Genomic DNA, 14,964 nt, shown 5'->3' with positions numbered 1-14,964 from the left:
TTGAGAAACAGCAAGTCATTTCTGGTGTGAGGAAATTGCCTGTCTGCAAGGATGTTGCCCAGGAAATGGCTGAATGTTTTGATGTTTTGCCATCCTTGTGAGCGGCTTCTCTCATATCCCCACATGGGGAGCCGGAGCTGACAGAGGGAGCTCATCTGCACTCTCCCCAGATTCGAACCTGCGACCTGTCGGTCTTCAGTCCTGCTGGCACAAGGGTTTAACCCACTGTGCCATCCGGGGCAAGATGCACACTAATTTCAAAAATGGAGGAGAGCACCTCCCCAGAGCCAGAGATGAAGCACCACATCCAGAAGCCAGAAATGAAAAGAAGAAGCCTATGCCTTTGTTTGTGTGTTTCATTTGTATATTATTGTAAAGGCACTGAATGTTTGTCTATGTATGTAAATGCTGTAATCCGCTCTGAGTCCCCTACGGGAGAAGAGTGGAATGTAAAGAAAGTGTATTATTTTAAATACTTGAAAAGATGTCACATTGAGGAGGGGGCAGGCTTGTTTCTTGCTGTTCACGGAGCAATGGATTGAAATAGCAGGAAATATTAGGAAGAACTTTCCAACGGGAAGAGCTGTTCAACAGCGGAATATGCTGTCTTGGCATGTGGTGAGGTCTCCTTCTCTGGTGATTTTTAAGCAGAGGCTGAATGGCTATCTGTTGGGGGTGCTTTGATTGTGTTGTCACATGTGGAAAAGAGTGGCTCCTGTGGTCTCTTCTAATTCTATGAGTCTACTGTGCTTTAATATACCACAGAGGTTCTCACAGTGCTACACATTCTTACCCTAAATCTATTTTGTTTCTTTTCTCCACCCATGCATCCCTTTCTGTCTGTTGCTAAAACCTTTCTTCTTCCCAGTTCTAGTAGGTCATTCCTGAATTGATTCTGGACACAAACATCGTGTTTCTTTCGAAGAAAACAGAGAGTGCTCAAAGCCATAGAAATATACACATGAACAAAACTGAAACTGAAACTTTCCATTCCTTTGCTTCAAAAGTAGCAAATGTGATGGAATTCCAGAATATTTCAAGTCTCATTTGCTTGTCTCAGTACCTCGACATTGCTCCAGGGCTTCCTTGATAACTGTATTTTTCAGACTGAAATGTCCAAGCTTCTTCTCTAGTTCCGTTGGTGAAGAAGGAACTTCCACCGAGCGAGACAGCTGTCCAGCCTTACATCTACAACAGAAAACATGTAAACATGACACTGCAGTCAACATCTCACAATCTGCATTAATGGAAGGGATTAACACTACAATCTGAAATCCCACCCCTTCCCAAATCAGAGATACAGACAATGTGATGCCACAGAATATTCATGAATGCTATTTTCAGAATCTTAATCAATATCCAGTGTCCCTAATATTAAATGAACCTTTAAGCTGCAGGACCAAATCTGGACTGTAATAACTGTTTCAATTTTAGACAGAGTATTTCCATTTAAATAATGGAGGTGTTTAAGCCAATCTAGCAATATGGAAAATGACAGCCTTTGTTGCAGCTTTCCAACATTTTTGGAGCATTGCTGGGAGAGACAGAGAAGTTGGCATTTTCTTAATACTCTGGACTACAACACACATTTCTTCACCAGAAAGGTCATGGATAATGGTAGTCGTAATCCTAAATAGGTGAGGGACATACTTCACTATCCAAAAGAATGGCCTTGAAAATGGCAAAGAAAGAGGGCAGGTTTTCTGTTAATCTCCCTGCTGAAAAATCTTTGTTAAGACTATTTCCACTAAAATAAAAATGATGCAGTCTAGAGAAATTACTTACCGGTACACAATGGTCCTAATGTCCTGGGGAAGGCAGGAGAAGAAAAGACAAAAGGTCAGTCTGACATTTATGATTAAAATATTGCCTAAAGAAATGCTTGCATACAAAGATAACACAATTTAGCAAAGATTGGTACTTGAAACATATACCATCCTCACTTACAAGTCATTGGAACACTAGTTGAAATCTCTTGGCCTCAGGGATCTATCTAAATAAAAAAGAATTCACAAAGCAGAATGGATGGGATGGATGAACAAATATGGATATTTGTTTGGACTGGAAATGACTATACGGTTGAGAATAATGTTTTTAAGTTGATTTTAACTTAATGTTTTATTTATTGTTGTAATTGTTTTGTCATACTGTATTGTATGTTGCTACTTTTCGAGCAGATTTAGAGTGGTCGGCCCGCTCTCCAGATTTGGCTCCTTGTCATTTTTTTCTATGGGGTTTTTTGAAATCCCGTGTTTATGTGAACTGTCCAAGGACCCTACAAGATTTGAAGACCAACATCCAGGAAGAAATTGCCAACATAACGCCTGTTATGCTGGCAAGAGTCATGATAAACGCCAGAAATTGGTTTACTCAGAGTATGGAGAATGGGGGACATCACCTACATAATTTGATCTTCAAAACTACGTAAAACAAAACTTTAGGTATGCGCCTACATTATAAAACAAATTTAGAAATTCTGATTCATACAATAGGTTTTATTAAGTTTTGAAAAAAGGAAGTTATGCTGCCTCACCCTGTATAAGCTGAGGCACCTAATTTTACCACAAAAAAACTGAGAAAAGTTATTGACTTATAAGCCAAGGATGGGAAACTCAGCAGCTACTGGCAAACTTCAAAACAAAAATAAATACCTATAAAATTACATTAATTGAGGCATCAGTAGGTTAAATGTTTTTGAATATTTACATAAAACTGTAATTTAAGATAAGACTGTCCTACAATAAAACCATCATATTGGCTATCTCCCCATGTACAATTTGCTTTTATTGTTCTGTGTCCCAGGAAATCTGGTTTAATAAAAAGAGACAGTAAACATGATGTTGACTTCCTTGATTAAACCATTATTCTAACCTTCTTCTATGTAAATGTGCTTACGTATCCTTCCAATAATAATAAAGAGAGTAAAATAATAAATGTAATAATAAAACAGTGTAAAATATATGTAATAATAATAACGAGCAAACTCCACATATGTATCCTTGCACATTTTAGCACAAATTCAATGTTAAGAACAAACTACAGAACCTATCTTGTTTGTAATCTGTGGACTGCCTGTAATTAAATAGAAAACTGGCGAGCAAATGAAGTAGTGATGAACTTTGTAGCTTAGAGTTGAATGGAGCCTTGAATTCCCAAGTCCTGATCCAACATCCTAAGAGATGCACCATATTGGAGTCCAAACAGACTTTCCAATCCTGTGAGAGTCTCACCTGCAGGAACTCACTCGCAGGCTGTTGACATTTGTTCTCCACGTCAGTAATCAAGGCATCCAGGATATCAATTTCCTGCGATAGTTTCTTAACCGCTCCGTCTCTCTTTTGAACAATCTCCTTGTCATATCGCTTCAACATGATAATCAGGATTCGTTCAATTTTTTCCAAAAACTCGTGGATTTTGTTAAATTCAGCTTCTACCTTCTGCCTCTCAATGTGAACGTCATCCTGTGACACAAAGCAGAAGGGAAAGGGCAGCCCAAATGGGGGAAAAATACATGATTGAGATAGTATTGATGTTGATCATGGTGATCTTATCTCATTCATATTTCTTAGGGACATATGTACTATATAATTAATGCAGTTTGACTCTACTTTAACTGCCATGACTCAATGTGATGGAATCATGAGAGCTGTATTATTACAAGGTCTTTCACCTTCTCTGTCAAAGAGGGCTGGTGTCTCACCAAACTAGAACTCTCGGTATTTTATAGAATTGAGCTATGGCATGAAAAGTGGTGTCAAAACTGCATTATTTTAACAGTACAGATTCACCCAAGATGCTTAGATATCTGCTCATGATGCTGAAGATGTCAGGGACATCTGGCTGGTCTTCTGAGAGCTTAGGGTAATGACACAAGTGCACTTCTTTTAAAAAGTATAAGCAGCACAGTGAATTTGTCAACCACTGTGCTCAGTAGAATTATTAAGTACTACGATTAATCTTGTAAGCCACTATATGTTTGTTCACACACATTTGCAGGTTTCAAATTTGCAGATTTGTTTAGGATTATTATGGTCTCTCTAGGAAACTCAAGGTCCTCCAACAGAACGATATGATTAAGATCAACTTTCTCAAAAGTTGACCACAGAGCCACACTGGAGGACACAGAGATTCCCAGAGATGTGTTCTCTTTGGTTAAAATACAGCGTTTTAATTCAGTTTTTTTCACTTTTTGTGGGGGTCCTGCACTCCTATAACCCCAGCAAACTTGGAGGCCTAATTGTATAACAGGAACAGCAATATGTAAATAGTTTTAAGTACATAAAGGAAACCAATAGCACATTTGAGACTGACTGGAAAATGAATAAAATGTTATGCCACAAAGTTAAAATCTCAAAAGTGATACAGGAGTCCCTTATTTCTTTTATGCTGAAACAGACAATCATAGCTACACCCCCAAATACCATCTAAATGCAGTATTATTAATTTTATGAAAGATATACTAGCTACAATACTATACAATACCATACACTCTTATCTTGGGGATGTTATAGTTTCCCATCAGATTTCTATTTGCTTAGTTCTAGCAGTAGTATGCCATCAGGTGCCACTAGAGCAGTTACTGGACTTGGGTCTAAAGCAGGGGTCCACAAACTTTTAAAACAGAGCGCCAGGTCACAGTCCCTCAAACTGTTGGAGGGCTAGATTATAATTTGAAAAAAGCATGAATGAATTCCTATGCTCACGGCAAATATCTTATTTGTAGTGCAAAAAAACCCACTTAAAACAATACAATAATTAAAATGAAGAATAGTTTTAACAAATATAAACTTATTAGTATTTCAATGGAAAGTGTGGGGCCTGCTTTTGGCTGATAAGATAGGATTCTTGTTGTGTGCTTTCAAGTTGTTTCAGACTTAGGTTGACCCTGAGCGAGGGCCGGGTAAATGACCTTGGAGGGCCATATCCGGCTCTCGGGCCTTAGTTTGAGGACCCCTGATCTAAAGACACTACTACTAACACCCAAAAGGTTATAAATTGCTCGCTCCAAGCGTAAATCAATAGCCCAGCCTAACTGGATATTTATTTAATATCTCATTTTGCCTGAAGACAACTAAGTTTGATGAATACAGGTCCCTTGTTTCTTTATTTTATCCACAGCAACCCTTAAGAAAGAAGGAGGTTCCCCATACCTGGCATCCCCCAAATGCACTAACTACAACTTCAACCTCCATACCAGTTGGGATGTTGTAGTTCAACACATCTGGAATGTAACAGAATGATGATGACTGGGGTATATCTATAGCCCAGGGACACATAGATTGAGGTTTCTCAAGGTACAAACGTCCCACACCTCAATAATAAAAGGAATGAAAATCTCCCATGTTCTTCCCTGGTAGTAGAGGCAAATCCCCACCTGATCAGCTTGGCTTCTAAACTCCAAATCTTCTTTCGATTCCTTCATTTTCTCTCTTATTTCCTTCAGAGCTTTCACATGAATGGAAATTTGTTTCTGAAGGCAGAAAAGGATATCATTGTGAGGGCATTAAACAAGGTATTTTTTACCCTTTAGAGATTTTGTGAGGCCCAATTTCCAGTTGTGTATGCATGAATGCGCATTCAAGTTACTTGTCAGTTAAGTTGCATCTACATCGTAGAAAAATGCAGTTTCACACCACTTCAATGGCTATGACTCCATGCAGTGGAATTCTGGAAACCATATTATACTGAGGCACCAGCACTGCTTGGCAGAGAAGGCAAAAGATAACGGCAAACTCATGATTCCATCAAATTGAGCCATGGCAATTAAAGTGGTGTCAAAATGTATTAGTTCTACAGTGTAGGCACACTCTAAACCCAATGCTAAACTTCCTGTTATTCATGAGTACAACACAAGAATGTAACCATAGTTCATTCAACAGAATCTGTAGGCAAAACTATATATCACTTGAGAACAAGATTCTAAATAAAGTATAAAGCAGCGATTTTCCTGCTTCTTGGCATGGGGGTTGGACCGGAGTGGAAATCATCTATCGGACAGATGGCAAGCTGTTTAACCTCAGCAGACTGAAAGCCAAAACCAAGGTTACAACAACATCTGTTATAGAACTCCAGTATGCTGATGACAATGTCGTCTGTGCGCATTCAGAAGAAGATCTACAAGCCACACCTTCGCAGAAGCATACACGAAGCTTGGCCTGTCACTGAACATCGAGAAAACCAAAGTGCTGTTCCAGCAGTCACCAACCCATTCCTGTCCAGTGCCAGAGATACAGCTTAATGGTGTAACATTAGAAAATGTTGACCATTTCCGCTACCTTGGCAGCCACCTCTCCACCAAAGTCAACATCGACACCGAAATACAACACCGCCTGAGCTCTGCGAGTGCAGCATTTTCTCGAATGAAGCAGAGAGTGTTTGAGGACCAGGACATCCATACCAAGGGATACCAAGGTGCTTGTCTATAAAGCTATTGTCCTCCCAGCCCTGCTATATGCCTGCGAAACGTGGACTGTCTACAGATGTCACATGCAACTCCTGGAACGATTCCGTCAGCGCTGCCTCCGGAAAATCCTGCAAATCTCTTGGGAAGACAAGCGGACAAACGTCAGTGTGCTGGAAGAAGCAAAGACCACCAGCATTGAAGCGATGGTCCTCTGCCATCAACTCCGCTGGGCCGGCCAGGTTGTCCGGATGCCTGACCACCGTCTCCCAAAGCAGTTGCTCTACTCTGAACTTAAGAACGGAAAACGGAATGTTGGTGGGCAGGAAAAGAGATTTAAAGATGGCCTCAAAGCCAACCTTAAAAACTCTGGCATAGACACTAAGAACTGGGAAGCCCTGGCCCTTGAGCGCTCCAGCTGGAGGTCAGCTGTGACCAGCAGTGCTGCAGAATTCGAGGAGGCACGAGTGGAGGGTGAAAGAGAGAAACGTGCCAGGAGGAAGGCGCGTCAAGCCGAAACCAATGCCTTCACTGTGGGAGAAGATGCGGGTCAAGAATAGGGCTCCACAGCCACCTACAAACCTGCGTGACCGTATCGCTGTCTACGAACCCACACGCTCACTCCGGTCATCTGGAGAGGCCCTGCTCGTGATCCCGCCCGCGTTGCAAGCGCGCTTGGAGGGGACGCGAGACAGGGCCTTTTCTGTGGTGGCCCCCCGGCTCTGGAACGCCCTCCTGAAAGATCTCAGACAAGCCCCTACACTGGCAGTCTTCAGGAAGGAATTGAAAACCTGGCTGTTTTAGGAACCTCCAGCACCAAATCCTAGAAGCACCTTAGTAGAACCAAGATCACTGCACACTGTACACCGCACTTATATTTAATCCCATATCCCTCCTGCCACATCAGCACTTTTAACCCTGTACCCCTACTTCGGCCGGCCCAGTTTTAATAGTATCTTGTTGTATTGTTACTGTTATTGTTTTCCTGCTTAACTGTTTTTAATTTGCTTTGGGTATTGTATTGTTGTATTGTGTTTTTGGGGCTTCGGCCTGTGTAAGCCGCATCGAATCCCTTGGGAGATGCTAGCGGGGTACAAATAAAGTAATAATAATAATAATAATACAAACCCACAAAAATAGTCATCGAGGAAGACCATCTTACTCGTTCAACGAGGGATCGCCTAAGTAAGTAAGGACTGGATGGCTCTATGATTCTACGAGGGCACAAGCCAAGCCCTCCCGGCAGAGAGCCAGCCCCCTCCCCGTCCCTTTTACCTTGTAGTCCTGGGCGGCCTCCTCGATGGGGAGCATGGGGTGGGCCTTGTGGGCGCGGGACTCCCTGCAGATGACGCAGACGGGCGTCTCGTCCTTCTCGCAGAAGAGCTTGAGGGGCTCCTGGTGCTTCTGGCAGAGGCGAGGCCTGGCCTGCGAGGAGGGCGAGGAGGAGGAGGACGGGGAGGAGAAAGAGGAGGAAGAGGCGGAAGCGGAGGAAGAGGCCTCCAGCCGGAGCCGCTTGGCCACCTCCACCACGTTGCCCAGCTCCCGGTTGGGCCTGAAGCTGCGCTTGCGGGACCAGCGGCGGCACTGCGGGCAGGAGGTGTTCTCCTCGCCGGCGCGGCCCCAGCACTGCGTGATGCAGGACTGGCAGAAGTTGTGCCCGCACTCGATGGAGACCGGCTCCCTGAAGTAGCTCAGGCAGATGGAGCACGTGATCTCCCGCTGAAGGGTCTCCAGCGGGCTCTCCTCCGCAGCCATGTCGCGCCACTCAGCCCAGCCGGAAGTGGGGCCTTTGTTGCTATGCCCCACTTCCGGCGCGAATCCGATTGGTTGGCCAGCATCAGCCAATCACCGCTGACCATTTCTGCCAACGCTCAGTTCATAGAACCAATGATTTGGACTTCAACTCCCAGAATTCCTGGTCGTTGCCCAAGCTGGCTGAGGATTCTGGGAGCTGAAGTCTGGACAAAAACATGACGGATCTAAATTGGATTGGATTGGAAGACACACAAACACAATGTAGTCTGCTTGGACTTCCTGACAATTGGCCAATTGTCAAGAGGAAGGCGACTAAAATGATCAAGGGTCTAGAGAACAAGCCCTATGAGGACCGGCTTAAAGAGCTGGGCATGTTTAGCCTAAAGAAGAGAAGGCTGAGAGGAGATATGATAACCATGTATAAATATGTGAGAGGAAGCCACAGGGAGGAGGGAGCAAGCTTGTTTTCTGCTGCCCTGGAGATCAGGATGCAGAACAATGGCTTCAAACTACAAGAAAGGAGTTTTCATCTGAATATCAGGAAGAACTTCCTGACTGTGAGAGCTGTTCAGCAGTTGAACTCTCTGCCCCGGAGTGTAGTGGAGGCTCCTTCTTTGGAGGCTTTTAAACAGAGGCTGCATGGCCATCTGTTGGGGGTGCTTCTTGGCTTGCTTCTTGGCAGGGGGTTGGACAGAATGGCCCATGAGGTGTCTTCCATCTCTATGATTCTGGACTCCAGGAGTTGAGGTCTCAAAACAGTGATGCCTGAAGATGATCTTGGCTAGGCTTCTTCACACTGTAACCCTCCAGGTGTTTTGGACTTCAGCTCCCAGAAATCCTGGTCGTTGGCCAAGTTGGCTGAGGATTCTGGGAGCCAAAGTCTGGGGGGGGGGGGGGGAAGCATGACAGCTCTAAATTGGATTAGATGTGAAGACACACAAACACAATGTAGTCTGCTTAGACTTCCACTCCCAGAATTCCTGACAATTGGCCAAGCTGGACTCTAGGAGCTGAGGTCTTAAAACACTGAGTCCTGAAGGTGATCTAGGCCAGGCTTCTTCAAACTGTAACCCTCCAGGTGTTTTGGACCTCCGCTTCCAGAATTCCTGACCATTGAACAAGCTTGTTAGGGCTTCTACTATATGCCTGCAAAGCGTGGACTGTCTACAGACATCACATGCAGCTCCTGGAATGATTCCATCAGTGTTGCCTCCAAAAAATCCTGCAAATCTCTTGGGAAGACAAGGGAACAAATGTTAGCGTGCTGGAAGAAGCAAAGACCACCAGCATTAAAGCAATGGTCCTTCGCCATCAACTCCGCTGGACCGGCCACATCCGGATGCCCACCACCATCTCCCAATGCAGTTGCTCTATTCCGAACTCAAGAATGGAAAACAGAATGTTGGTGGGCAGGAAAAGAGATTTAAAGATCGGGTCAAAGCCAACCTTAAAAACTGTGGCATAGAGACTGAGAACTGGGAAGCCCTGGCCCTTGAGCGCTCCAACTGGAGGTCAGCTGTGACCAGCAGTGCTGCAGAATTCGAGGAGGCACGTATGGAGGGTGAAAGAGAGAAACGTGCCAAGACGAAGGCGCGTCAAGCCAACCCCGACCGGGACTGTCTTCCACCTGGAAACCAATGCCCTCACTGCAGGAGAACATGCAAGTCAAGAATAGGGCTCCACAGTCACCTACATACCCACCGCCAGTACACCAATCTTGGAAGACAATCCTACTCGGACAATGAGGGATTGCTCAAGTAAGTAAGTAGGGCTTCTGAAAGTTGGAGACCTAAATCCTGGAAGGCCACAGGTTGAAGAGACCTGGTAGGCAGACTTGAAGGCCCACAAACTCAACACAAACTCTATATTGTAATTCAATATTATTATTGGATATTTATTTATTTATTTATTGAATTGAATAGCAATATATTCAATTGCTAATAACAGCAGGGTCAATTTGCTAAGGAATCCGTGGAGTTGGAGTTTTACAAAGTCTTTAGCCTTTTCTGATAAGAGTTCTAGTGCAAACAACTCCTCTGATTCCATACCATTGAGTGATGGCATTTAAAGTTGTGTCAAACTGCATTAATTCTATAGTGTACCTGTGCGCATAGCTTTGGACTTCAGCTCCCAGAATATGCTTTCCCAGTGTTGGCTGGACAAATCTTCAGTATGGCTAATGTGCTCCCAGTCTTGCAGCAGCTTATCTCCAGTGTAGAACCCCTCCATTACTGATCTTTTTTCTGTACCTTCAGTACACCATCAATGGAATAATTAAAAGCAGGCTTTGATGAACCACATCTGGTTAATTTATTAATGCCCAAAGTGCTTATACTTCTCACATCCATCTCATATGAAAAGTCAACCTTCACATTGACACAGAAACTATTTTACGCATCAATACGACAACATTGGCTCCTGAAAACATCCCACCATGACCACAATAACCAGTTACGCACAGAAAGTGAGACTCTACTGATTAATCGTTCAACATTTGTCACATGTTAACTGACATCTAAACAAGGCAGAAATGCAGAGGAAAACACAACAACAATCAAGTACTTGATTAAGTCTGAAAGATGGAAAAATTACAATGTTTGGGGTTGCTCAGCTTGGAAAAGATGGATAACTATAGGAGATATGGCAGAAGTGTACACTATGTATGGTGTAGATAAGGAAATGTTATCCCTTGAAGCTGAATAACAGAATATTCAGGAAAGAGACAGCTAAGTAGTTCTTCCATACACCATGAGTGCATCTATAAAGTGGAATTAATGCAGATTGACACCACTTTAGTTGCGATGACTCAATGCTATGGAATCCTGGGAATAATAGTTTTCTCTGCCAAAAAGCGGTGATGCCTTGCCAAACTAGTTTCCAGGATTTCATAGCACGGAGTCAACACAACTAAAGTGGTGTCAATCTGCATTAATTCAATGGTGTAGATGGACCCTAAGTCACCTGTAAAGGTGGATACCACAAGTTGTAATAGTGGCTGACCAGTTGGGGCAGCCCAAAAGGGGATTGGAAATATTCACAGATGATGAAACTGTATTCGTTGTTAGTAGTCATGTTCCTCAGACATATTACCTTTTCCTTTATTAGTTACCATGGAGCAGGAAAGTGCTGTTGCTTTCAAGTCTTGCTTATGGACTATACCAATAGTTTGGGCACTGTGGGAACAGAAATTTAGGCCAGAAGTCTGATGAGACATAGCTCTTGCCTTCTTAAGCAGCTTGTCTTTACCATGTGATCTGACCTTACTATTTTTATTCCCCTCTCAACCCATTGACTAAACAACATTGAAAAAACACAAAACAACATTAAGACATTCACAGTATTTATCACTATAAAAGAAAAAAAAAGTTTTAAGACACCAGTAGGTGAAAAATAAAGCATGTCAGCTCTATGTAAACTACCTTTGGTGATGATGATACTCGGCCTTGGCCGGCGAAATGTAAGGACTTGGCTACAAACCTGGCTTCTAGATCAGAACTGAAGCTGAATTGAGTGATCTAACAAGGCAGGACCTGTTTTGCATGAAGTGATATTTGACGAAACCAAATGGTCCAGGTCCATTCTAGCCACAGGATCAATTTGGCACTGCCCACAAGCACATATGTGAATTATCTTGACCTTCGTTACAAAAAAAAAATCCTTGAATATTACTTCATCATGGTTCTGTGCTCACAAATTTACTTTCAGCATGCAATTAAAAAGGTGGCATTTTAAAAAAATCTCTTGTACCTTAAAGAGAACTTAAGGGAGACTAATCTGCCTTGAGTGATTTTCCAGCACAGCTTGGGAAAGTTACTTTTTTGGAACACAGCTTCCGTAATCCCCCCACCCGGCATGGCCAGTCATGCTGAGATGAAGGTCTGATCTTGTAAAGGTAACCCTTTAGCCATCCAGGGTCAACTGGGCAAGCAAGACTTTAAAAAAGGGGTACACACTCTCCCCAGAGAATGAAGCTGAGGGGAAAAGGAAGATGGAGTCCTTGGTCTCAGCATTGAAAAATTCCACCTGGCCCCTTTCGTAGTCCAGGGCTACCCGGATCCTTCTGGGGGTGGAGCTAAGGGGCAGAGGGGTCACAGGGTTCGTGAGGGCTTGGTATTGGCCAAAGTCGCCCTGCAGGGCCCAAATCCCTTCCTCGGGAGTGAGCTTCAACTCGGTCTTCCTCCTCACAGAGCCCCGGGCCACACCGACAGCCCAGATGCCACCATCCTCCACGTTGACCTCCCAGTAATGCCTCCCAGAATCAAACCATTCACAGCCCAGCACGCAGCAGGAGGACTTGAAGCGCTTCGGGTTGTGTGGCAGCTCTGTCCTGGTGACGTCCCATCTGGCACTTTTTCGATCCTCGGAGATGATGACTTGAGGGTTTGCTGTGTCTGTGTCAAGAGTGACGTTGACTGCAGAGAGGAAGGGGATAGGAACATGGGAAGAGAGACACACTATATCACAATTGTTTTTTAAATAACATTAATATTTATTCAATTCAGAAAGGACATTGACAAACTGGAAAGGGTGACCAACATCGTAAAATATCTGGAAACCAAGTCCTATGAAAAGCAGTTTAGGGGTTTGGATATGTATAGCTTGGAGAAGGTTGAGAAGAGACATGATAGCCATGATTAAATAGTTGAAAGGATGTTATATTGAGGATGGAACAAGCTTATTTTCTGCTGCTCTAGAGCAGTGGTTTCCAACCTTTGGGCCTCCAGGTGTTTTGGACTTCAACTCCCAGAAACCCCAGCCATCTTACCAGATGTTAGGAATTATGGGAGCTGAAGTCCAAAACACTTGGAAGCCCGAAGGATGGGCATCACTGCTCTCGAGATTAGGACAAAGACCAATGGATTCAAGTGGCAGGTAGAGATTTCACCTAAACATTAGGCAGAAATTCCTGTTAGTTAGGGCTGTTTGATAGATGGCTAGATGGATGGTCATCTGTCAGGAGCGATTTCAAAGAATCGTAGAGTTGGAAGAAGCCCCGATGGTAGTGTTCCTGCATGGCAGAATGGGGTTGGACTGGATGACTCTTGTTGTCTCTTCCAACTCTACAATATTTGTCAGATTTCTCATTGTTTAAAATGCAGGTTGAGTATTCTTTATTTGAAATGCTTACGACATGTTAATTTTGGAAAACCTATGTCTGCATATATGTGCATAATATGTCGGAAATGGAACCCACGTCTAAACAAGAAATTTGTTTTTGTATCAAACACGCTTGACAGGGACGGGGGACGGGGGACAGGGCCTTCTCGGTGGTGGCCCTCCGCCTGTGGAATTTGCTCCCCGGGGAAATTAGGTCATCGTCATCCCTCCTCACCTTTAGAAAAAAGGTTAAAAGATGGCTGTGGAACCAGGCCTTCGGGCAATCAGGTTAAAGGACAATTGATAATGTTTGACTATGGCATGGAAGAGGATTTGGATAAGTTAAGCGGAGTAATCATTAGTAGATGGCTAACTAAACAGCCACCGGACGGGCAAAAGCTAATCAGAGTGTAAGTATACTGTTTTAATCTTTATTTATTAATGTTCATGTTTAATTGTTATATTTGTTATTCTGTATTTTATGATGCGGCATTGAATTATTGCCAATTGTAAGCCGCCCTGAGTCTCCCCAGGGGTTGAGAAGGGCGGGGTAAAAATGTTTGAAATAAATTAAAAATGAATAAATATGTTTCATATACATCTTTCAGATAGCCTGAAAGTAATTGTATACAATATTTTTCATAACTGTGTATGAAGTAAGGTCTGTGTACACTGAACCATCAGAAAGCAATGGTATGGCTGCCTCTACTACCCATGTGGACAATTTTGGGTTATTTCAAACTCTGGAATTCTGGATAAGGAATGCTCAAACTGGATTTTTATTAGATTTTAAAAACATGATTATGAAAAATGAAAGGGAACAAATAGGCAAAAAGTGAGTTAAGGAAATACTTGTCATATAAGGGAAGGTTAACATATGCATTAATATAACTTCACCACATTTCTGGGTATATACTTTCTTGAAATTTAACATCTATAAAATGTATTGATATATTCTGAGCAATAAAATAAACAGATGTGGCTATATCTCAGCTTGAAGTGCAAGTCTTTTGCAACAGGAACAGTACATATTATCCAATAACATGGCTGGATCTTTCACATAGTTCCCTGAGAATCTTTGTGGCATAAATGGGAAACACTGGGTGGGGGGAGAGATGGTGGCAGGATATAAATAAAATAATAAATTATTATTATTATTATTATTATTATTATTATTATTATTATTATTATTAGGGAGGCTCAAATGTTGCAACTCCGATGATCCCTCAGCAATGACTATTCAGGCTACGGCTGATGGAAGCTGCAGTCTAACAACATGCATATTGATACATATTATACAATCCTGCTACAGAGACTCATAGCACCTTAGAATTGGAAAGGACCACCGAGACATCTATTCCAGCCTTCTGCCAGTCCGGAAAACAGAGCTAAAGTACTCTGGAAAAATGCCCACCCAACCTGTTTAAAGACCTCTATATTATGGGTATTAACCATATTGTGGAGCCCCCAGTGGTGCAGTGGGTTAAACCCCTGTGCTGGCAGGACTGAAGACCGACAGGTTGCAGGTTCAAATCCGGGAGAGGCGGATGAACTCCCTCTATCAGCTCCAGCTCCTCATGCGGGGACATGAGAGAAGCCTCCCACAAGGATGATAAAAACATCAAAATCATCCGGGCGTCCCCTGGGCAACGTCCTTGCAGACGGCCAATTCTCTCACACCAGAAGCAACTTGCAGTTTCTCAAGTCACTCC

The 14,964-nt window shown here is 43.1% G+C and overlaps 1 protein-coding gene across 1 annotated transcript in view; it reads right to left on the bottom strand.

The window, feature by feature from the left end:
- LOC132765641 (uncharacterized) overlaps positions 1-14,964 on the bottom strand; it is a 29,980-nt gene that overhangs the window by 2,566 nt on the left and 12,450 nt on the right. The window contains exons 7-12 of the mRNA XM_067464770.1: positions 12,061-12,567; positions 7,676-8,205; positions 5,375-5,470; positions 3,231-3,461; positions 1,786-1,808; positions 1,064-1,188 (exon numbers count right to left, since the gene is read on the bottom strand). Of these exons, the coding sequence (XP_067320871.1) occupies positions 1,064-1,188; positions 1,786-1,808; positions 3,231-3,461; positions 5,375-5,470; positions 7,676-8,205; positions 12,061-12,567 (1,512 nt within the window). The remainder of the gene's footprint in view (positions 1-1,063; positions 1,189-1,785; positions 1,809-3,230; positions 3,462-5,374; positions 5,471-7,675; positions 8,206-12,060; positions 12,568-14,964) is intronic.

The sequence above is a fragment of the Anolis sagrei genome, chromosome 2 (assembly GCF_037176765.1).
Source record: "Anolis sagrei isolate rAnoSag1 chromosome 2, rAnoSag1.mat, whole genome shotgun sequence".
Classification (NCBI taxonomy): Eukaryota; Metazoa; Chordata; class Lepidosauria; order Squamata; family Dactyloidae; genus Anolis; species Anolis sagrei.
This window is presented reverse-complemented; position numbering and strand designations above follow the sequence as displayed.